Source organism: Aquila chrysaetos, chromosome Z (genome assembly GCF_900496995.4).
Source record: "Aquila chrysaetos chrysaetos chromosome Z, bAquChr1.4, whole genome shotgun sequence".
NCBI classification, from domain to species: Eukaryota; Metazoa; Chordata; class Aves; order Accipitriformes; family Accipitridae; genus Aquila; species Aquila chrysaetos.
In genome coordinates, this window is record NC_044030.1 from 27,733,607 (window position 1) to 27,757,785 (window position 24,179).

General features: G+C 41.7%; 2 protein-coding genes across 8 annotated transcripts in view; one reads left to right on the plus strand and one right to left on the minus strand.

Annotated features, from left to right (window-relative positions):
• Window positions 1–5,659, minus strand: part of PPIP5K2 (diphosphoinositol pentakisphosphate kinase 2) — a 51,599-nt gene extending 45,940 nt beyond the window's left edge. The window contains exon 1 of one of the 2 annotated variants that reach the window (XM_030003912.1): window positions 5,566–5,659. The gene's annotated coding sequence lies outside the window, so the exon portion shown is untranslated. Of the gene's footprint in view, window positions 1–4,405; window positions 4,685–5,565 lie in introns of those variants that run through there. The other variant, XM_041120893.1, reaches the window with a different exon arrangement.
• A 96-nt stretch (window positions 5,660–5,755) lies between these two features.
• Window positions 5,756–23,636, plus strand: GIN1 (gypsy retrotransposon integrase 1). Of its 6 annotated transcripts, none has more exons than XM_041120895.1 (9): window positions 6,124–6,257; window positions 9,421–9,566; window positions 10,464–10,657; window positions 11,768–12,073; window positions 12,653–12,841; window positions 12,938–13,105; window positions 13,568–13,856; window positions 16,400–16,585; window positions 19,973–23,636. In XM_041120895.1, the coding sequence occupies exons 1-9, from the start codon at window positions 6,151–6,153 to the stop codon at window positions 20,035–20,037; spliced, it is 1,650 nt and encodes a 549-aa protein (XP_040976829.1). In that variant the 5' UTR covers window positions 6,124–6,150; the 3' UTR covers window positions 20,038–23,636. The 6 variants fall into 6 exon arrangements, 5 of the variants coding, with proteins under 5 accessions (XP_029859785.1, XP_029859784.1, XP_040976829.1 ...); XR_005931582.1 differs by having other exon boundaries at window positions 6,126–6,257; window positions 16,400–16,760; window positions 19,973–20,043; XM_030003925.2 differs by lacking the exons at window positions 6,124–6,257; window positions 19,973–23,636 and adding an exon at window positions 5,756–5,902 and having other exon boundaries at window positions 16,400–19,584.
• The last annotated feature ends 543 nt before the right edge of the window (window positions 23,637–24,179 follow it).

Below are 24,179 nucleotides of genomic sequence, written 5' to 3' on the forward strand. Positions count from 1 at the left end.
GTCATATAAAAGGGGCTCAAAGTTTTAACAGCCATGTTCTGAATACTAATAAAAACATATACAACTCCTGTATAAACAGAAGCATTTAACCAGGTTTTCTTCTGTGTCGCTACAGCTATCAGAAGAACAAATATACACTGCCTCTACGGTACTCTGATGGAAATTAATGGAACAAAACTAGAGTAAAAATGCTTCTTATCTGTCATCTCACAGAAAAAAACCCCACATCATACATTAAATAGCTATAAAATATTTCTAAATCACGAACCACTCAGGAAGACAACTTTTAGAAATACCATTCTAACAAAACAACTACAAAACACTTTGTGACATTTACATTGTGGAATTTAGCAAACAGGTAACTGTACAAGAAGCGTAAGTGGTGCTCATCTGTCACATGATGCTGTACATATATATACCTAACAACAACAAAACAACCCACTCCCCTGCACCCTCCCTCTATACTGCTCCTTTTAAAGTTTCAGTTCTTAATGCTGTAGGTATATTCAAACTGCATCTGTTACCAGCTTCCTCCAATCCAAATTAAGTAGTTAAAACCCAAATGATTTTAATAGCAATTTTTTCAGGTAGTCTCAATGAGATGACAAAAAGCTTTCAACATCTTCCTGCTAGAACGGCTATACGTAACATTTTCATTAACAGTACATTTAACAGCAAAAAAGTTTGCCTCACTCCTGCTGAGGCATTTTACCTGTTTTAAAATTCCAATTCTGCAACATGATTTATGGTGTAACAAACCACCAAAGACAGACAGTTTGTTGGGTTGCTGGTGGAGCAAAAAGTATGGGGAGGGGGCAAGGGTGAAGCAAAGGGGAGATGGGAAGAAGAAAGAACCAGCAGAGTCTCAACTCTGAGAGAGCCGACAGCAGCAACTGCAATCCCAAGTGCTCTGTGTGAATGTGTAACACCTTTCCACAGACAATTCAAAGAAACTTGGTAATACTTTGGATTTAAATGTGAGACTTTAGAACTACTAACAGGGCTCATGCTTAAGAATAGCATTTCCTCAGGTCTGACAGATGACCAGGAAGAGAAAGGAGACAGGACAGGCAGAAGGCAGAAAGGGGGAAAGGATGTCCACACAAAAGCTGCTGAAGACAATACTTGTGAGCAAACCATACACTACTTGTTTATTGCTGTACCTCACAGAGCAAAAGATACATATCCTCTGCAATTTACTTAAATAGTCAATATTTACTGTGTCATGTAGTCAGTAATACAAAACATTAATATTTACACACAGCTGTTGTTCTGTTCTACCATACATCCTGTGAGGTGGTAAGTAGCAGCTGTCAGCCCATTACTGAGATGGACTAAATCTAAAAAAAATGTAGAGCAGCTCTATCCCAATACCCCTCAACCACAAAGAATATTACAGTTTTAGCCTGATAATACCTTGTGCACAACAACAACAACAACAAAAAACCAAAACCCAACCCAAACCAAAGGAAACAATAATCACAGAAAATACACAGGGATCTAAAGGTTTCCAGTAATTACCTGAATTTACAAGGTCCAGTGGTACATCAGGCTGATTAAGAAACATGAAACTGAGAAAAGCCTTTAGCTCTCCTCATCAAATACAAACTTCAACAACAGCCTTAAGAAGTGTATCACCATATTCTGTAACTCAGCTCTGCTCAATAACAGGAGGCAAGAAATTGTGCTGATGTACAGCAGAACAGACAAGAAATTGGCTAAAAAAGGTAGCAAAGGAAAAAGTTGCAATTATAAAGGCTACACTACACAGCATTACAGGAACTGTCACCCACTACGATCTTGCATTAAACTAACTCTAGATTTCACAATACACTTAACAACTTCCCCCATCATAAGTAACCTACACAAGCTTTTCCAAAATTCCTTTTTCATTCTGTAAGTATTTTCACAGAAAACCAGATGCAAGATTTAGTCTGCTCTTCCCCCCCAAATCAAGATAGGTAATTGCAAAGTATCAGAAGAAGGCAGAGCACATTCCCCTCTCCACTGGCAGGCAGTGAGGCATGAGCCAAAAGCAGTAGGCATCCACATAGGGATTGAATAAAATAAAAACAACCCTTCTTTCCCCCTATGCTCCATTCAAAAGCTGCTGACTTGATCTGCTCCAGCCAGGAGGCTGCAGCCCACTCACTCCCCTCCCAGATTCTTCCAGGACTCCACCACAACTTGCTCCACTGCACTCCAGCACAGAGACAGCTGCGCCTTTACTACCTTACTCTTCCCACACCAAGAACGCCGTACCATTTTGTCCCACCTAGACTCCCAGTCCAGAGTGTCACCACTACGAGCTCTACCTGCTAGTCCTAATCTCCTCCATTACAGACAATGGAGTAGGGCAGTCTCCAAAATGTGTCAGGAAGTGATGACATGACAAGAACTTCCCAAAAGAGAAGATGAAAAGCAGCCTTTATTTGTTGCTTTTAGCCATTCACTTGGTTGTGCGTACAAGCCAAGCACAGCTCTCAGACTGTCAGATGAAGAGCCATAATCTATGCTAAACGACAACTGTGAGCATGCTAAGTACTTTCTGTTTGCAGGAACACTGCAAATATTTTGTACGGTGTTCCAAAAGCATTACTGTGTAGTATTTTATGCATTACTGCACCAGAAAAATTATAGTAGCTCCCTTCCCAAAACAGACTCACCTTTCAGTTTTGCTCTGCTGAGACCTGAAGAAACATTCTGAAGAATGAAGAGGAGCCGTAAGGTAAGTGCTTGTATTGGGTTTACGTGGCAAGGCTTTGCTAGCTAGGCTAGCCAACTAACTGCAGCTGCCTAAATCTCCCATGGACCTGAATTATTTTCCAAGAACTATGTCACCCAAATGTTTGTGCCTAATGTAAGACTTCAATCTGATCCTCCATATTACAGTAGCTTAGCCCAGGGGACTAAAAACTCAAGAGTTGTACTGTGCCATGTGCGAAGCTGAACCAGCTTTGCAGTGAGGAAAGACATGCCTTTTAGGTTGTTGATGAATGAAATTTCTAGTCTTAAAGCACAACTGTTATAGTTTTCAAACAGTAATTACTTGGCTGATTTCCCCATGTCTGGTTTCTTTCCTAGTAATTATACAGTTAGTTAAGTAAAATATTTCCAGTCATTTAGAATTACCAAACTTAAATAACTTCTCAATGCTTCTTTCCCTTTTGAAATTCTTTGCTCACAGGACTTATCTTTCTCTAATATCTCACCAGCAGAAATGTGCCTTTTCAGCACATGTAATGACATCTGCTAAAACTCTTGAGTTTTAGCTCCAAACACTGCACTATCACAGGGCATCTTCCAACCCTTTAGCAGTCATAGAGTATAAACTGCAAAATGAACCATTACCATCCTTCAACAGAAGTGTCAGAACAACCTTAAAAGTCTAGAAAAACCCTGTCTGGTAAGTGTCACTGTCTTCCCTTCAAGATAGAAAAGCAGTATTTTTTTTAAACTGGCAAACACTACTATAAACTGACATCTGGCATGTGTTACAAGTGTCTCCTGCACAGCCACGGAACAGATAACCTTCACATTCATTAACCTCCAAGTTCCTTTCTAAATCAAACCTTGTCAAACACATCACATAAAGACATCTTTATTTGTGGCAAGCTTGAATGTTTTAAGAAAGGCTGGTTTCCAAAGTTTTAGAGATCCCATTCAAAGATGTCAAAACAGCTTCTCCAAATTCTCACAAAGAACTTGTTACTTCAGCTTTGTAGAGGTGAGAAAGTTTTTGCACAGATGAGAAAGTTTTTGCAAAAAATTCTGTACCAAAGTTCATTAGGCTTAGCTTCTGGAAGCCTGATCTGTTCTAACCACAACTGCCATAAGGACGAAACTCTCTTCCACAGAAGGAATCAGCCAATCAAGGCAAGCCAACGAGTACAAAACCTCATATTTCTCACATATTGAACCATAAAAGAGGCATATTACATCAGTCAAATCCTTATGCCAACACCAGTTCTACATAGCCAGAATAGTTTTGTTATTGGTTGAATCAAAACTTGTGCACCAAAACAAAGGAAGATTCTATGGGAATTTTGATACCCTAGACAAAAAAAAAAGTTTGGCTTGCTACTAGAGTAGAAAAATGATGCAGAATGGATGCGGAAAAAATGGCAACTGAGCAGCTTAAATAGATGAAGGTAAACAACACTTGGAAAGAAAGATGCAACATACTGCAGAAATACTGTAACAAGCAACTGTGAAGAGTAGCGTTTCAGCTTAGGGCAGTAGATAGGAGTGGTCTGGATGAGAAAGGAAGCCACTTATTTCACTGTGGTTGCGATACTGATCTGCCCCAGTCTTTCCGCTTGCATGAGGAGAGTGGCTAAATATGAAATCAACTACTACAGGGCAACAATAAAAGTGCCAGAAAACCCACATATTCAAAGCTTACCAGTACTCAGTGAAGTCCTCGGGTTCAGGAGAACACCACTAGAAGAGCGAGCAGGCCGCTCTACCTACACATCTGGCCCACCTCAGCTCCCCACAGGTTATTTTCTGGTTACTACGTAACTGATTCTCAGCTCTGGGACTGCGGCTGCTTTTCTTCCCCAGCTTGATTACACTGTAGATAGCAATCTTCCTTGCCTCAACTAATTTTGCACTGAATTTATCATCAGCTTTTGGGATGTTAAACGAGTGCCCCAAATGCAGTGGTTTAAGAGGTGTCTTATCACCCCTCCCCTCCCCCCCCCGTTTAGGAGCACTGCCTTTCACCCCATGTACTTCTTTGTAGTAAGAATGTGTCACCTGCCTTTCAGAGACCACAGCGGGCTGCAAACTCACGTCACTGCTATTTCAGTAAAACCGTTTCCGAGATCAGAATAAGCCACAAAATGAGGCAGAAAGCTAGATGTGCTTACTGGCCGTGCCCACCATGTTTTACTGGTGGTTGCAGCTTACCGAGCAGCACGATTTAGGTCTGCGCGGAAGACAAAAGAGGACGAGAAGGTGTTTGCCCGCCCGGCCGTCAGGCGCTGGCGCCGGAGCCGGCCAAGCGACTCCCACCCACCACAGGAGGAAGCTGCCGCCTGGCCCGACTCCGCTTCTCACGGGAGCTCCCGCTCGCCGCGGAGCCGGCCACCGCCGCGGCCGCCGCAGGCACCCCGCCTGCTGCCCTTCCGCCGCGCCGAGCCCCGCGGCGCCGCCGGCACCCCCCGGGGAGCCCAGGCGGCAGGAGGCAGGCGGCAGCGCGGATGCCCCCGGCACCGCTCCGCCGCCCGCCACCAGGGCGGGAATGGGCGCCGGATCCTCGCGCTGGGGGACGGGGGCAGGAGCGCCGGGCGCGCGGGACAGCGGCAACCGCCGCCGCCCTCCCCAGGCCGCTGCCCGGGGTGGGGCGGGGCGGGGCGGGGCAGGGTGGGGTGGGGGCGACGCACGGCACGGCACGGCACCCCCCCCCGCCGCAATCCGCCGCCACCGCCCCCCACCTAGCAGGGGAACGCGGCCGGCGGGGCCGATCCGGCCACCACCCTCCCCATCCCCCGGTGCGGCTGGGGGATGGTGGAGGGGAAGGAGGAGGCCCCGAGCGGCACCAGGGAGAAACCGCCTCACCTGCGTGTGGCGCCGCCGCACGTGGCGCCGCCTGCGCCCTCGCGTCCCATTGAGGAGGAGGAGGAGGAGGAGGAGGAGGAGGAGGAGGAGGAGGAGGAGGAGGAGGAGGAGGAGGAGGAGGAGGAGGAGGCGCCGCCGCCGCCTGCCGCCGCGCAGGCCGCCCCGCCCTGCCCCCCCCCGCGGCGGCCCGCCCCCTCCTTCCCTGCCACCACTTCCGGGAGCGCCACATAAGTCTCGGGGCGCAAGGGCCGCCGTTGTGGTTAGCCGGCCGGGGAGAGATCGAGCCAGCGGGCTGCGGCCCCTGGGACAGGCCGTGTCGGTACCTCTGCTGCATCAGGTGCGTGCCCGGGGGCTCGGCGGCTCTTCCGCGGCGCCCGACGTACCAGCGACCTCGCCGCGGAGCCGAGAGGAGGGGGGTGGGGATCGGCGGCGGGGAGGGGGGGGGAAGGAGAAAGATCGCGTCGACGTCTCTTGGCGCATGCGTGAAGCTTGTCGCACCGCGTGGCCGCGGCTCGGGACTACCGCTCCCAGCGTGCCGTGTGGGGCAGGAGTACGGCGGTCGGCCGCTCCGGGCCGGCCCGTTGCATGCTGGGGGCCGTAGTCTTGGCGGGGGGCCGGACCAGGACGGCCGCCGGACCGGAGGATGCTGAGGGCAGGCGGGACTCCTTCCCCGGGGGAAACGTTTCTGGGAGGTACGGCTGACGCACCTGCCCGCGCGGCTCCGCTGGCCCCGGCCCTCTGCCTGTTCTGTGGGGGCCAGGCCTGCTCGCCTCGCCTGTCCGCGTGTGGTGGTCGCAGTAAACGATGAAGGGGTGTTTGCGAGGTGGCGGTCGGGGCTTAGGGCAGTGGTTTAATTTACTCGCCCGTGCCTCTGAGGCAGCACTGTTGTCATCTGCAGTGCAGCTTCCACCCAGACCGAGGCCTGCGTGTGGTCTCATGGTGGCAACAGCCTGTTAGGTGATGTCAAGCTTGAAGGCGGTGATACCCAAGAAATGAGGGTGTTCTGAAATGGCAGGGCTCTCTGTCGAAAATGGCTCAGGCTTGCAAAAGGACATAGGCGAGTGTGTCTGTCTTATTTACAGGAAGCACTTCGGTTAGAACATAGAGGTGTATTCAGGGCGCCATGGGGAACTCCTCTTTCTGGTAGGAATTGCAGATAGAAGTAGGGGAAGTAATCAAAAGCTGCACTTAAAAAAACCAGTTTTGTAGTTAGGATTGTGATCGGGGGGGCATTAAAAAGTAAGATAGGTAAGTGTTAGCAGGTATGACTACTTTGGCTAAGACGCTAAAGCAAAAAGAGCCCTGGTTATATGGAAGTTTCATTCTCTTTGCCAAAATACTTTCCTTGACTGTCAAGCAGTGTATTCTTTTCCAACTTCAAAGTATTAAGAATTGTTTAGTCATTGTAAAAGTCTTTGATTTTTACAGACTACCAGATACATTATGAGTATTTATAGCGACAGCATATGAATTATCTGGAGTAATATGGTTTATTTGAAATAATAAAACCAGAAGATTTTATAACTTGATATTTTCAGTTGGTTTTTTTTTTTAAAGATTAGGCCAAACAAACTATATTATGAGTAGCAACATAGGAAACTAAATATCCAGGAAAGAGGCTCATTTAATGTTGTCCTCTTAGGCAGCAATCCAGCAAACTGTTGAAGCACTTAACAGTTTGCTGGATCAGGATCCTACTAAATATATTAAATGTATATGGATACTACATAATGCAGTCTTTCTTCATTGGCTTATGTAGGTTCTTCCAAACCTTTGCAGTAGAAACTGCCATTGCAGGAATGAGGATAGAGTTTCTCTTTAGCTAAGTATAAGCTGTGGTCCTGCTCAGATATATCTTACTGCTGTGCAACTTCATTTTGTTAGAATTGATAACCATGTACTACATGAAGAATATTCACTGTTTCAGGCAAGAGTTTCATGAGCAAAAAGTGCTGGAAGAATAAAGATTGTTCTGGAATGTCTTTTCTTGTCAAGTGTGAAAGTCTGTGTTGAGCCAAAATGGTCTGTCATCCCAGTGGTTAAGTGATAAATCGTACCTGGCTAGTTTTGACTTCCAGCCATGCTTGGGTAACTGCAGCACTGGCCTTCAGAAGAGCCTTGAATGAAGCTTAAATGCATGCCCCTGGCAGATAGGATATTTTAATTGCCCTTCACCAGTACTCTATTTACTGTCAGAAATGCTGGTTAATTCACGTCTTTAAAACAGAAACATGAATTTTTATTGTGATAGCCTCACCTTCCTTTCTGCTGTTAGTTATTCAGTTTACCAACTCAGTGGGTGCTTTGGCTTGTGCTATCAGATGTAAATTTACAAGAAACTGCTGTGCCAGCCAAGATCACTAGAAACACTACTCTGTTCTGGCTCCACTCCTTCCTCGCAGACAGGATTGTAGTGGTGAAAAGTTTATCTGTACTAGTTCTCTCAGGTATGAGAATTTTACTTTAAACCAATAATGTCGTATGGCAAGAGACTTAGCTGTTTTTGAAAGCCAGCTCTAGGTTGTGCAAAATTAAGTATTCAGTGGGGCAAAGGTCTTGTCACTATTTGAATGTGAATTTCCTGGCATGCATTTGACATTGATAACACAGCAATTTTTAGCCCAGCTGTATATGTAGAATATGATATTCTATAAATAACGTACAGCATTTTATTTTCTGGGAGCAATGGGGTGAAAGAAGCAGGCATAATCGCTCTTTACCTCCTTCCCACCCTCAGTATAGTAAAGGTAGGTGAGAATCTATAAATTGAAAAATAAACATCCTGACTCACATTTGGCTTTCAAATAGCATCACCGTATAATGAGATAGCATGAATTCCAGAATGACTGGATACTGTCACTTCCCCAAAATTACATGCCACTTAGCAGATATGGTAGACAAACTGATTACTCTATTTAGAAGGCTATGTGTTGTCACATTGTCTAGTCTTTGGACACTGGCAGGATAAGGAAGAAATTTGCTTAATGATGTGGATAACCAGCATTCATTAAAAAATTATGACATGGCAAACCCCAAGCCCGATCCTGCCCTTGTAGACATCAATTAGAGCAGGATCAAACTGCTGTTCCAGCTACATCTTCATTGCTGCTGGAACAGATCTGGAAAAAAAAATAATCACTGCAATCACATAGATCCTGCATGAATATTATTTCTGCCTGTGAATATTTCTGCTTGTCATTAATTGCTAATTATTTTGATGCTATTTTTGCTAGACCCAAACTTTTCCTGTACCAATGAAGCATTTTACTAATGATATTTTAGTTTATTAATGTGAACAGAGAAGTCAGCCTGTGTCAGGGAATGAATTGCTACCTTACATGTGGAGTCTGGTTTGGGACTTCAGAATCTAATTGTCAGATGAATTAATGAACAAAATAAATTTCTGTCAGTTTCTGTCTGAGGAGTTGTTTTTTCCTATTTGTCTGTGGGTTTTTTTTCCATCTAGGGTGGCTCTTTGGACACATCTGATGTCTAGCACAGCTGCATTTGAGAGCTATCCAAATGTTTAATAATGAGAAGAGCAATTTCTTTCTCTCTGGTCTCTTTTTTACCCCCTGTCCAATGAATATAGTGGAAGTCCCCACTGCTTGAAAGTTTTAAAATATAGGCTGACAAAAACAACTTTGCATAGAACAAAGTTAGCGTGTCAAGCAGTGTTCCTTATTGCTTAAGTTGATAGCATGGGGCTATAAAGAGCAGTGCAGTAGATGGTGTAAGATTCTCTGAGGTGCTACATTATCAGGATACCTCTGAACTACGAAGAAACCAGTAAAAACTGAAGATGTGCTTCTCTGGCAGTTACTCCATCTAACAAATACTGTGCATTTTGTTCAGGTTAGCAATGGTCCGTAGTGGAAAAAATGGTGAGCTCCACCTGAAGCAGATTGCATACTACAAGCGAACAGGGGAGTATCATCCCACAACATTATCAAGTGAAAGAAGTGGAATCAGGAGAGCAGCGAAAAAATTTGTTTTCAAAGGTAAAAATATTCTCTGAAACTGCTCTGAAAATAGATTTTTGGGTGAAGATCTGCTGATGCAAATAAAAGAAAGTGGGATCTTGCTCTACAGCATACTGTGATTTTAATATACATTCTCTAAGAAACAAACACTCTGCTTAACCCTTGTTAATATATAACAGGATGTTTACAGAAATGCAAACTCAATCTGTTTTAGTCCTTTCCAGGAGGGATTTATATATCTATCTCAAAGCCAAACCTTGTTCTAGATACTGCAGAAATGCATAGCCATTGCAATCCATAATTCAAAGAACTATAGCAAGGGAAATCCAGATCTGCAGCTGTAGACAAGGAATGCTTGGACCCGTCTGGAGAATGCTGTGTGTGGCTGGGCAGAAGTGCAAGGATGGCTTTACCATCTGTCCCCACAGAGCCTCCCAGCCCTTCGTAGCTTTATTGCATCCCTGTGAGGAGGTATATGAGCCTTTGTAGTGTGCTGTGCTCTCTTAATCCCATCAAACCTGCCAAGTCTATGTAGAGTGGAGGCAGGGAGGAGTTAAAGCTGCAAATTGCAATGTCAGGTTGCTGGCAGGCAGACAGTAAGTCTAATAACTCATCCCACCTCCCCTTCCCACCCCTGGCATTAGGTTGTGTTTCAGTCAGGCTTCCTGTGGGAACATTGTTTGCATTCTGACTTGCCCTTGTAAGGCCTCATGTCCAGATTAAGAAATAGTCAGAGGTGAACAATTGGCTCTTTGGAGGAAATAATTAACGTATTTGTAAACAAAAAGCTACATTTACACAAGTGATTTGAAATTGATTTAATAAATTCTGTACCAAATCATGCCCAGTAGTTCAGTAAACTAAACAAAAGACAAAACACTTGCATATAATTTGCTGGTACTTTTCTTCTTTCAGAAAATAAATTGTTCTATGTTGGAAAAGACAGAAAACAAATGCGCCTGGTAATTGTTTCAGATGAAGAGAAGAAAAAGGTGCTTGAGAAATGCCACAAAAATGCTGCTGGTACTCATCATGGCATATCAAGGACGCTGACTTTAGTGGAATCTAATTACTACTGGACCTCTGTAACAAATGATGTCAAACAGTGGGTATGGTCTCATAGCTGCAGGATGTTTTTTTAATGTAGTCTGTTACAAACGTTTTGTAATCATATGACTTTGATACAGCAAGCACCCGTAGTGCTTCATGATGAGGAAACGTAAGCTTACAATCAAACTGTAAAGGTCTTCTTGGCAAAGCATAGTGTTTCCTTCTTTTTTCTTTTAGTACTGACCATGTGGCTTGCATATTGCTGTATGTTACCCAGTGGTGGGGAGCCATGCTGCCTTTAAGTATGCAGGGCACATCTGGTCTTTGAAAGGGATTTCTTTTACAAGGAGTCTTAGATATCTTTGTTAGGATGCAGTGTACCATCCCAAGGATATGTGACCAGAGTGGCTGCTGGCAGCTAAGAATATGAAAATGGTACCTCTGCCTTACAATTAGGTGTGTTCAGCAAATAGTTAAACAAATCACAGCTTGGGAAAGTTTCTTCTCCTTCACCCAGAGATAAATGAACATGATCCCTAGGCAGAATGCGATCCTGGAGGAAACTGTATGTAAATGTCCTTTACGGCCAAACTGTTGCTATCAGCTTGCTGCATCACCTGAATACGTTGGGTTCATGTGCAACTGTAACATGAACTGAAAATGAGTCTTTGCTTTCAATTCAGACTTGGACAAAGGGGCTCTGTTCTGTAGATAAAGCTGATCCATGTTAGGCATGGAAGATTATGTATACTGCCAATGTTTTTGTGCCACAGCATACACAGTAGAACCAAAAGGGGAATGACTGGACTTTCTTTCAATCCCAGCTGCTTCATACTTCTTTCAGTATTTACAGATGGTAACGGATATTAAAATTTATACTGTGGATTTGAAAGAGCACAGTGCTTCCAGGATGGGGAGAGTTCAGCTATGAATTCCTGCAAATGTCCTTCTCCCAGCCTTCACTGTGTTTGGTTTTGTTCTGGTTTTATGCTGGGACTGAAAAATCTAAGGGTAAAAAATTATAAGAAAGATGATAAAATGAATTTGTTTCACACTGCTTGATCTGACCTAACTTATAGAGGAATAGTAGAGATATATGATCCTGCTGATTGTCTTAAACCTTCACCATTGCTTTTTACTGATGGCATCTTCCCTGATTTTTGCACTAGGTGTATGCTTGCCAGCATTGCCAAGTAGCAAAGAACACAATCACCACAGCACCCAAAACACACCCTATCAAAGCAGAGGACCCATGGACAGCAGTCACTATAGACCTAATGGGACCTTTTAATGTTACCAACAGAAGTCACAAGTACATCACAATTATGACAGATTTGTTTACAAGATGGACTGTTATCCTGCCCCTGCATGACACTTCAGCAGCTGAAATTGCTAAGGCAATCATAAATGTGTTTTTCTTATATGGGCCACCTCAAAAAATGCCTATTGATCAAGGGAAGGAGCTTGTTTATCAGGTAAGTATTTACATGGCTGGTAAAAAGAAGTTAGCACCTACAGAAAATGACATACCAATTATTTGCAATTGTAACATTGTGCAACGTTTCCCGGGGTTTTATTCTTTGGATAAAGAACACAGCAAAATGATTTCCTGGCAGTCATAACACAGGTTTTGTCACTCAACTGAACTGGCACAAGCTTTCACACTCCAACATGCTGTATTTCATTCATCCATATTGTCCAGTATAGCAGATAGCTAAGGGTATTTTTGACATTAGCCTATAGTGATTATGAAGAACTTTTGACTTTGGTCCTCTCAGAGATGATGAAATCATGAGACTATCATATGGAGGAAATGACACATTGAGTTAGTGGCAGAAATGTGTTTAGAAAGCATCAATTACTGACTCTTTTAAGCTGTACTGATTCCATTAGCTCTTACTTTCAACCCTGGACTGTTTGGTGGAAATGTGTATGTAAGACTTTTGCTCAGTCACCATCGTATCAACAAAAGAGATGGAAAACTGAGTTTATTTACTTGAACTGTGGTACAGAAGAGGGAAACCTTCAGTAATTGTGTTCTTTTTCTTTTGAAGATAAATGAAGAACTGTTTGCACTCTTTGGAATGAAACAAATTGTATTGTCTTATCCTCAGACAGATGATGTAAATGAAACAACATGCAAGACAATCAAAGCTTTCCTTAACAAATACTGCACTGACCATCCAGATGATTGGGATGAACATTTGTCTGCTATTGCCTATACTTTCAATTTGACAAATTTGGTATGTGAAGGTTCTTCCTCTTTTGATTGAAGTCCCCCAAAATATCTGCAAAGCTGTATGCTAAATTTGCTTGCTTTTTGCTCCCCATTTAAATAGGAGCCAGATCAAAACACCCCATATTTCCAAATGTTTAATCGTAACCCACATGTTATTGAGCCAATGAATATATGTGTGGAAGGAGAATACAGTATGTTTGCCAAAATATTTGAAGCGACTAAAAAAGCCAGTCAAGCACTGGAAGAAGAGAAAACCTCAGATTGCCAGGTAAAAGTCATATATTCAAATTTTACTAGTAAGAAGACTGAAGATAAAAAAAAAAAAAAGAAAAGCTTGAAGTATAAAGTATAATTGATCTTTTACAGCAATGTGGGTTTTTGGGGGTTGTTGGTTTTTTTTTTTTTTTTCCCCCTCACCTGTGATCCCTAGATTCCAGTGTAATGATTCTCATATGTATTTGGAGGGCATAACCTTAAGAGACCTATTGCTAAGAGATTCATATCTGACTTAGAGGGCTGCATATCTGTGGAAGCTGAAAACCATTGCCTATGGACTATTGATTTATAAAGATAAAATCAATTTCTTCAAGAACTCTCCAGCCCTACATATTGTGAATTACACACATCCAAACATACTTAATGTTATGTTTCTGCATTATTAACCAGTGTTATGAAAATATATGATTACTTTTGGAAAAAGAAAATGTAATTCATATGTCTCTTTCTACAGGTGGAGAAAAACACATCAGATGAACAAAAAATCAGAAACAAAATCACTGTCAAAAGGAAGCCAAAGCAATTAAATACCCTTCGACTTAAAGTTGGTCATGAAGTCCTCAGGCAAAGAAAAAACTGGTGGAAAGATGGTCGTTTCCAGTCAGAATGGGTTGGTCCTTGTATTATAGATTATATCACAGATAACGGCTGTGCAATATTAAGAGATGCCACAGGATCCAGGCTGAAAAGACCCATCAAGATGTCTCACCTCAAGCCATATGTAAGAGGGTCCAATGAAAAAGGTTTGTATGTGTGTGTGTATTTTATATATATAAAAAATTTTGGTTTTTAAACTTTTCTGTCATGTCTTGGTGTTAGGTAAGTATCATTCACTCACCAGCATGAATTAAACTAACGCTGGGTAATAACTTAATAATTGCAGTTTTCAGTAAGGAAAACAGTGAGTGTGAGTGGCTTCAGACCTATGCAGAGCATGGAACAGAGCTAATGAATCATGTTTAAAGTTTGTTTAAAAATAGCTTCCATTTAAATTGCTTCTAATTTGTGGTTTGGCCCTGTTCATGCTGGCTGGTGAAAACATGGTAGAAGTACGGTCAGGCTGTTTCTGTTTTGATGTAGACAGGATTCACATTTATTTTGCTTGTGCAATGGAATCATGGAATTTTTTTTTTTTTTTTTTGCTTAGTCTGACTAGTGCAGATGGTACATGTTAAACTTTTTTTTTTTTTTTTTTTTTAACAACAAGAGTGTCCTCTAAAGCCTTAAAATAGAAGGACTACATCAGAGAACTGATTTTCTGGAGAGTTTATTTTAAATTGTGCTACTGAAGAAGTAAATGTGTTTCTCTCACCAGAGCAAACAAAATTGTCATGCTCTACAGTAGGACTGCTAGAAATTTGGTAAAATGTGACTTTGGTAAAATGTGTCATGGCGTAAGTAGGTAAATGTAGTTGTCTTTGTAGGATCAGAGCTTAATATGTTTACCACTAAATACTGCAGAAGCAGTACATAAGCATAGTTTCTTCCCTTTCCCAGGAGGTGACTAAAGATTTGTGGTCTGGCACAGGCAAAAAATTCAATGGATTATGAATACTTACAAATCTTAAAATTGTAGTCTGATATTCATACATATTTATATTGTATAGAGAGGTAAACCAGGCTTTGCCAAAATAATTGCCAGCCTTTATCAAACAGCCTAACAGCCATCAAGAAAGAGTATTTTTTCTGTTGGATAAGAGCGATGAAACTGGGCAGTGAATGACATGGTGAATGACACCTTTTTAATCCATAAACATGTGTGTCTTTGTAACAAAGGACTTCTCTTTATTAGCACGGGTGGACTTTTTTTATCTGCAAGTTTTTTATTATTCCTACTGCTGTGGTGTAAGTCTGGTGGCTGTCCCACCAGACTGGTGGCATAACCCTGGATGGGAACAAAGCATTTGCAGCGTTCTCTCTGAAATAAATGTGGAAAAAGTACATCTTTTGTGAGGACATTTGTAGCCTTGCCAACCAACTTTGTAAGTGTTATTAAGCATTTTGCTTACCTTGCTCCAAAAATCTGAAGTGTATCTTGTGTGTATCACACTTTAGATGTGTGAGTTTGGGAGCTTTAAAGAGGAAGGCAAAGCCTGGAAATTGAGCACTCTTTTTTTTACGTGAGGAAAAAAATCTTTTGTAGGTAAGAATGGGTGATCAGAAGCAAGGTATTTTTTCATAACCTTTTGTAACACTCTTGGTCTAAGGATAAATCCTGGGTCAGTGCATTGATAGAACCCTTGGTACAGGCATCACAGATTTGCAGTCTGGGTGTAGCTGGGTTGCTTGCTACCGGGGTGTCTTTACAGCCAGGTGGAAGTTCCAGGACACCTTATGGATACATACATTTATGTATCTGAAGCAATGTTTTGTTTTCCTTGTTTGAGTGTAGTTTGGTTTAAGTATTAAACTCAAGAGAATGCCTCTGATTCCAGTGCTCAAATGATTCAGGAGTGCAAACAGGCAGATTTAGGTCACATCTGTTGAGAAACATGGCCAGAAAAGTGCAGTTTGACCTCCACAGTAGCTCCCACAAAGGTCCCTCTTTGGACTTACACCTCGCAAAGGAATTTGCAGCCCCCTATATAAACATAATTATCTGTTGAAGAGCGCTTCTGATTTAACAGAACACTTAATTTCACACTAGGGTCCTCATGTAAGCAGGAAGATAGGCCCCAACCTCATCTTCCAAAACAGAAGTATTAACACCATGTTGACAGTTACACTTCTAATGTGTGTGGTCAGACTGTTTTAATTTTATTTGAACTCATCTGGAAAAGTCAAACGCTGTAACCATGTATTGGATAGAAGAAAAGCTCAATAGTACTATACAGTAGCAATCACCATTATTGTCTTTAAATTCCATAAAACTGTTGTAGTTCTTTTTTTACTTCTTAAAAAACCCTGTTGTGTTGCATTAAGATTTCCCGGCAGAGCTTGGAGCAGCCACGTTTCTTTGTGTGTGTGCACAAAATGGAAGAATCTGCGTGTCCATTCATTTAAGGTATTAGTTCAGTAGGTGACTATGACAGACATCAAGATAGTCATTGACATAGCAAAGAGAAACTCTTAATGTGGAGCATTGCAAGCATTATTTCGTGGTTGTAATGAGATGCAGCCAAATATTTGATGCTTAGTGAAATTAGGAAATTCACCTTATCAGGCTGCTGTTACTGAAACCTTCTTGTCCTCTTATGGAAATCGTTTTGCAAAGTAAGTTAGCACCTCGCTAACATTTTAAGTATGGCTTGTAGGATCTGATTTAACGGCTACTTTTCTTTTACAGGCAACCATTACTTTTTACAAGGTGCCGTAGTTGTTGACCATGACTATATTGGCTTATCGGAAAGATCCTGGAATCCAAGCCAACAAGACTCTATTGCTGAAGAGGAAATAAATGCCTACACAAGAGATGTTGTGTCTGCTGTACAAATGGCACCTGCAGCCTGCAAAGACCAAGAATCAACAGATGGTAAACATCAGTCTGAGCTGACAGAAGAGTGTTGCATTCAATCAAACACTGCAAAGCCAGAGCAATGGCTTTCACCTTGTTGGACACTTCAGACCAAGATAGAGGATACTTAAGCATATTCTGTCACATTTCATTGCCAAACAGTTTGGAACATCTGTGGCAGACTGAAAAAAATGTAATAGCTCCAAATTCTTTAGCCAAATCCGCTTTACTACTTTATGAATACAAAAGTACTGCAGGTGTCCACTGGTTAATTTACATGAGCATTAAGAAGGAATTGCTCTGCTACCAGAAACATAGGCACAACCTAGTAAAAGCACATGTTCTACTACTGTATGACTTTAAGAACATTGTAGGTGTCCAGTGGTTAATTTATGTGGGCGTTAAGAAGCACTCACTCAGTGACCAAAAGTACAGGCACAACCTAGTAAAAGCACATGTTCTCATCATGCATTTGAATTTCAGATTTTGTTACTAGAATGGCAGTGTGGCTGTACCTTACTGTTATCCACTCAGGACACAATGCATCATTTCACTGTAATGACCTTTTCATTAATCCTTAGGTGACTCATTCCTAATGTGCAGAGATACTGTGGGATGAATATAATCCGGCAACTTGATGTTTTTTTGCCTCCACTGTAGAGAAGCTCACATCCTCCTTTTCCTGTTATAAACCAGTTTTCTTTCTGAGAAGCTGCAAACTGACTTTTACAGCTTTCAATTTCTAGTCTAACCCACAGCTCTAAGATCTCACAAAACAGTAAAGCTGCCAAAACTAAGTACATGTAATGTTCTGCACATGAAACAAGGAGGCCTTCAGCTGCTACCTGCTCATCAAAACTCTGCTAGGGTGAGCAATTTTATTTTCTCAGGTGTGTCAAGACCTTAAGAGCTTTCAGCATTCATTTGTGCTTTCTTCACAATCTTCTCATATGGTTACCAGAGCCAGTACAGGTTTGGAGATTTCCATTGACAGTGGTCTAGGAAAGATGAAGCACTGGTATTACTTATTCTCTGAATTTCTTGAGTAAGTTGTTACTGGCCTGGACTCTACTGCTGAGAAGACTATATTTCAGAGTCAGCTAAACAGGAATTATTTCATGTGCAAAACTGGTGAGTGCAAGTCACTTCTTTTTATAGGGGACTGACATGAAGAGGAAGAAAACTAGCAGAAAACTGAATTTAGAAGAATTTAGACATTCTATCTGATATTGTGGAAGATTTGCTTATCTTGCTCTTGAATGTGTGCTTTTCCTCTCATCTCTGCTTCTGAATGTCGTGTGACTTGTAGCACAGGTGGAGGAAAGTACTATTTATTGGCTCTTTCAGTTAATCTTACGTAACAAGATGTGGTCCGCAAGGCCGATGAGGTACATAACTCATACAGAAATTCATATGTAATGTACAGTGTGTCTTTGATATCATGGGCTGCAGCTGTGTAAGAAAAAAGCTCAGCACTATGACAGGATCCTATCTTAAAATTCAAATGAAAAATACTTAAACTATTTTGTGTCTTCAGAAAGTCCAGTCCTACAAATATACTTTTCCTCCACTGAGACTGTTCAGAAAGAGGGTACTGGGAGGCAGTTGGGGCTGCTGGCTTAACAGGCTCCTTCCTCCTCTATGCCAGCTCCATGGAACACTTGAAGATGAACAAGCTTTGCATTGGCATTGACAAACATGCACAAGCTGAGAAGCCCATTTTTCTGTTAGCTGCTGTTGCCCCCCAAGCCATGCTGTCCCCTAGAACAGCTGACCTTTACAGTCCTCAGTCTAGTGCAGTCAAGAAGTAAAGAAAGTGGGCTTGGTGAAACACATTTGTCTTGTTTAAAAAAAAACAACCTAGGAAATCCTGTTAAACTAGTTACAGCAGAAAAAAACCCACATGTAAATAGTAATTGTGAACAGTGGCCTGCCTTTGATTTAATTGTTTTCCTCCAATAATGAGCACTGTGGTCATACTGTATTTTTTTCCCTGGAATAGTAGTTTAAGGACAATAATCTGTTTGGGTGCCGTGTGCCATGGGCACTGGAGGTTCATGTCATGATAACGATGTGGCAGCCTGAATTGTTCCTGTGTTAATCCTTAACAGAGGGTCAGGCTCTTTAAGCTAACCCCTCCTACTCCATATGTACCTTTGTTTCTTTCACTATGATTGTTGACTAAAGTGACAACTTCTGCTAGGATGTATTTGTTACGTTATTAGATAGATGGTGTGTGTGCACGCATGAAATTATATATATATAGTGTGTGCAAAAAATCCCCAAACTAGTGTCAGGGATAAAATCGGAGAATAAGGGAGCTCTCTGCAAAATTTCTTTCTGCTTTGTTAGGTGCAAAAGAAAAGCAGTTCCTCTTTTTTTTTTAATTTTTTTTCTTTTTTTTTTCTTTTTTTTTTTTTTTTCCCAGTTCATCTGATCAGCCCTTTATTTGTGCACAGTACAGCAGAGCTGTTTTCTGGGGAAGCTCTGGGGCAATGCAAGTGCTGTGTAGCTATAACAAATACATTGGAGAGAAAGGAAATCCTACAGTGACAGAGGAATAGGAAAACCAGGAAACATTTAACATACTGTGTAATGCTGATCATTCAGGCTTCCTAGTAATTTTGATCTGTATTAACAAGCAGGCATTAGTGCCTCTTCACTGCACCTAAATGGGGCCTTCTCTGCATGTTGGAGGTTCATTGAAATAAAATACAGGGGTTTCAAACTAATGATGTGAAAAACAATCAATGGAAACTGTGAAGAAAAAAAAAAAAACAGGAAACCTGAGACACTGGAAGCAGCACGCTGTGCTTGGGTAAGCTCAGAGAAACCGCTTGCACCCTTGCCATAGGATAGCGTTGTTCAGTGTATGCTTGTGACCGCAGTGAGTTGTGACCTGCTACCTTTGCTTTGTATTTTAACCAACTTGGATAAATACACAAATGTCCATCTGTATTCTGTTTCACTGGCACACAGGTTTGATGTATGATAGGACAATAGTAAAAGACTATTTCATAACAGAATTCTTAGAAATTCTTTCTAATAGTGTTTGTGCCCCCTCCTGGCAAATTGTTTAGAGGTGAGGAACGGAAGGGAGTACAGCATGAAAGAAAAAGTGCAAATTTCCTCATACCTCCCAGCACAGAACTATGAACATTTATCCTTTGGGTTTCCTAGTAGTGCTACCTACCAGCTCACAGTTTGATGAAAACCACTATAAAAAATATCTGCTAGTGAAAAGACTCAGTACAAACACTCAGGGTGTTGTACTGTGGAATAAAACCCTTTCATCTCTTGTTCAAATACTTTCTGAACTTTTGTATAGCATTTGCCCATTCTGTGTTAAGGTGTTCTTGCTTTCCAGCTACAGACGTTTTAAAATTTTTTCCTTCTTCTCCCTAGAACTGAATATTCCCTGCTGGAAGGCACCAGTGAGTCATGATTTGCTTTTCACAGCAAACAGTTAACAAATCTTCTTGAAATACTATATTTGAGAATGAGATAAGTGTCCTTCACTCATTTGCTTGAGTGCAACATCCATATCGATGGCCTTTTGCAGCAGACATCATTACTCTAATGACCTAGCATCAAAATCTTTGCATAGTAACCTTCCTATTTTGAAAATACTATGTAGTGGAATATTTTGGGGGGCTTGGAATGGAGTGGATGCTTTCAGTTAACTTACTGGACTAGCTAAAAATAAAACATGAGCTCTAGAGTCTCACCAAGTGGTGGAAACTCATCAAGGCACATCAGCAGCTGTCATCATCTGTTCGCCTCAGAGTGTGCTGCCCACCTGTGAATTCAACAGAAGGAAATGCCATGTTAGAAGTCACCAAGACCAGACACTGTTTTAAATTAGAAGGCTAAATTTGACACAAATGAACAGGATTTAGCAGTGACTTCGGGAAATGGTATTACACTCTTCTACACATAGTAGAAGATCTGCTGGCCTACTGTTTAAATCTTGGTAATCAAACTATGTAGACATTTGGAATCAAAAGCAGCATACAAAAAGCTTTAATTTGAAAAGGAGGGCTCTTCCAGATAAAATTAAGCTACTGTCTGGTTACTTCTAAAACACTTGATTCAGGAACTATTAATCCTGAGAGACCATTCCCCAGTCAGTTTTCCTTTACTCCTCTCTACTTTGACACAGACCACATTTGCAAATGCAAGCGCACTCAGGTTGCTTGATCTACTTACTTGTTTGTCCCATTGTAGTAGGCATTGCTGCAGGCTCTGAGGATAGGTTCATGCATTTATCTTCCCACAGGGCTTCTGGCTGCAGTCATGTACAGTCCATCTTACCCTGGCACTATGCAAAGTGTTACGGTGATGAAAGCATCTGCGGGAACCTTGCTGCACTGATAGCAGGAATAGGTATGCTAACAAACAGGACAGGTTGTAGGAAGTGCAGCATTCCCAGTCTGCCAGGCTGTGCTGCCCTGCTACAGATTGCTAGTGCAATGCTCCACAGGTCACTTGGGTACAACTTTCCATAATTTACCAGCTGTTACTGGCATTGTCCTTTTCTAGGTGCTTGACAAGAATCTTGGAGCTTTCATCAGGAGAGCTGGGGTATTCTAAGCTGCAGGTGGTGTCAAGCAGGAGTGCCTTGAGTGTATAAAGTGATACCTAAGTAAGTGGGCTAAAAGGGAATAAATCAGATTTCACAAATTCAGCACTTAAAGTTAGTTGATGTTTTATGACAATTGATGCCTTTCAGCTCTCCATGCCTCACTTCCGCCTTCAGTAGAAAGTGAATAGCACCATGTCAGTTCCCAGGCATACTGAGCTGGCAGGCATAGTGATGAAAGCCCCAATAGAAAAGTCCACAAGAAAATGACTTCTATATTTTGTGCAGAATTTTAAGTGTTATGCAGTAAATAATACATGGAGTTCCCTACCAGACTGATTTTGAATGTTTGTCTAGTCAGAGACATCATCCATCACTCCCACAGCTCAAAGACCTAGGAAAAGGAGAGCAGACTGAATAGGAACAGGACAGGATTTAGTGCATGGTTACGGTATTATACAGACAAACTGAATTTTTTAGGTTCTTAACTTCTGTGTGTTTGACTCTGCAGATGTTAGGGATTTATTTTGGAACGTACACTTGAGCCCTGATGTTCTCTGCCTCCCTGCTGATAGAGGCGTGGGCTGGCAGCCTGTCCCCGCAGGAGTGTGCCCCGCACACCTAGTGCGTACTCTGCCACTGCTGCACCGTGAATACGCGGTGCTTGTAGAAACTGCTGCCCAGTGGTTTGTTTCTGAGTCCTTCTTTCCCAAACTACATTCTCAGCAAACTTGTCATCTGGTTACAGCAAAAACTGTAACCCGATGATAATTATGGAAGCATAAATATACTTCTGAGAGCAATGTGACCTGCATGATTGACCGTTCACGTAAGTTAGTTACAGTACAAAAATAATCTGCTTGTGCGTTAGGTAGTTTATACCATAACTGCCAGCTGTGGTAAGCATTCAGTACAGCTTTGCAGCTTTGTAAGAACTGGGCAGCTTCCAGTACTCGTCAAACCTTGGTTGCTGTGAGCAGGATCTCAAGTGCCTGGAAAAAGGCTATCGCTCCAGTTCCTTACATGTGGCACAGTGCGTGATCTGGGACCCAACTCAAGGAAACATGGCAGAATTGTGGGATTCAGTCTTTTTTAATGCAAGTAATTTTCTCTTGAGCTGCAGTTTTAGGATGTACCATGCCTGAAGAAAGCAGTAACAAACATGGAGGGGAGGGTATCAAAGCATTGACAAATGCAGTGGCCAGGGCAGGGTTCTGCTCCTAAAAGCTACATGGTAAGTAGCACCAACTTTAGCCTGTTACGGCTGGGTATGTGGCTTGCCTTACACCCATTCTGAAAATAGTCTTAAATTCTAATTAAAAAGAGAGTAGAAGATTTAGGTTTCTCATACATTTTAGTTTGAAAAATAAAAGGAGTTGGTAATTAATAATAATTTCCCTAGTTTGCTAAACTGTTACCACTGACTATTTGCTAGAAACAAATTGCTCCACTGGATCTTTAAAATGGTACTTTTGGCACAGTTCCTACAAAAAAAAAGCCTCTACATCATCTGTGTCTTTTTTTAAAAGTTGTACAATGAAATCATATAGAGCTTCATTTGCAGGATGTTGTGCTTCATATGTGACTAATTAATAAGAAACATTAGTGGAAAGGAGCTAAAGAAAGGAGCAGTTCAGCAAATGTGCCTTCACGACCTGTAGTATTTAGAAAATTCTAGTGCAGCTTCCAAGTTGACTCCCCCTCCCTTCTACCTCTGCAAACATGTGTCTAGCAAAGCCAGATGGATGCTGCTTTAGGTTTTCCAACCACCATGTCCAGAAATGGCAAGAGGTTTGCAGGTTTTGCTTAGATAAGTAGCTGCCACCGGAAATTTAAAATCCTCCTCTACACCATTAGCTCCCTCTTTTCTTCTGCCAGTAATGGTTAGCTATACAGATTAATCTAAATTTTTCACAGGTATTGGAGGGGAGTTTGAAGAGCAGTTATAGTGTAAATTTTGCTAACAAATTTTGATAATTCACAACGGAGAAAAAATATTTTCACATTTAAGAATTAAAAAAAAAAAACCACGTAAAGGGAAATCAGCGTGCTAAAACTCTAGGATTTACTAGTATCTATTTTACATAGAAAATACTGTGGCCTAATTTCAGCTCTTAATTTTAATTGACCTGGACATTTGGTTCTTTCTTTTTTTTTTTTTTTTTTTTTTTTTTGTAGCACATGAATCCACACAAACTGTGCACTGTATCATAACACAGTCTTACAGATTTAAAAGTATGTCCTAATGTGTAATTAAATAATAAAGTTGCTTTCGCATTGCTCAGCAGTGATCTGCTCCCCACAACTTGTATTGCTAATGCATATGTAGTCTTTCAAACAAGTTCCCAAAAGTGTGTTTGAATGGCAAGATAGAAGTCCCTTCTCTGTACCATGACACACACTTAATCCTAATCCTCTGTAGCATGACAGACATTACTGACCTAAAATTTCTGATAAAACATAAATAAATCTGGCTTTGGCAAGCAAGAAGCTGTTGCAATTCAGTGCATTGATCTATAAATCCTCATTAACTACTACAGTGTACTGCTTTATCAGAAAACTCTATTTCATCAAGATGCCTCCCAAGAAATCAATTTACACCTAATGATACTTGTGGTGAGGACACCTGCTTGGTGATGTTGGGGTGGTAGTTTCATTTAATTGGGACACCTTCAGGTGACTTGGGTGACAACCTGCACATTACAGTTTAGTGTATCCTCCTCATGGCAGCCTGCAGTTGCTCCAGTCTGCCCTCACTTACAGCTGGTTCACAGTGAGCTACTGGAAGTCACCCAACATTGCTTGCCAGTGGATCGCAGCCTCCTTCCCATCACTCTGAATGACTTCCAGTATGTCAGACTATTCAAAACAGGGAGATGCTTGATACAGTACTACCACAGGGAAAGGTGCTTTGCTACTTCATCAGCCTAATTTTAATGGCAATACCCAGCCCCTACAATAGCCGAGATTCTTCCATCTTAAAAAGGCTTAAGAAAAGATTAATCAGCAATTCACAGATGTTAGTGTCAC

Excerpts from the sequence above, each read along its gene's own strand:
- GIN1 (XM_030003922.2), top strand. The coding sequence starts at position 6,151 with ATGCTGGGGGCCGTAGTCTTGGCGGGGGGCCGGACCAGGACGGCCGCC. Across the intron at positions 12,074-12,652 it reads GGAAGGAGCTTGTTTATCAG|ATAAATGAAGAACTGTTTGC; the intron begins GTAAGTATTTAC and ends TTTCTTTTGAAG. Across the intron at positions 13,857-16,399 it reads AAGAGGGTCCAATGAAAAAG|GCAACCATTACTTTTTACAA; the intron begins GTTTGTATGTGT and ends TTTCTTTTACAG.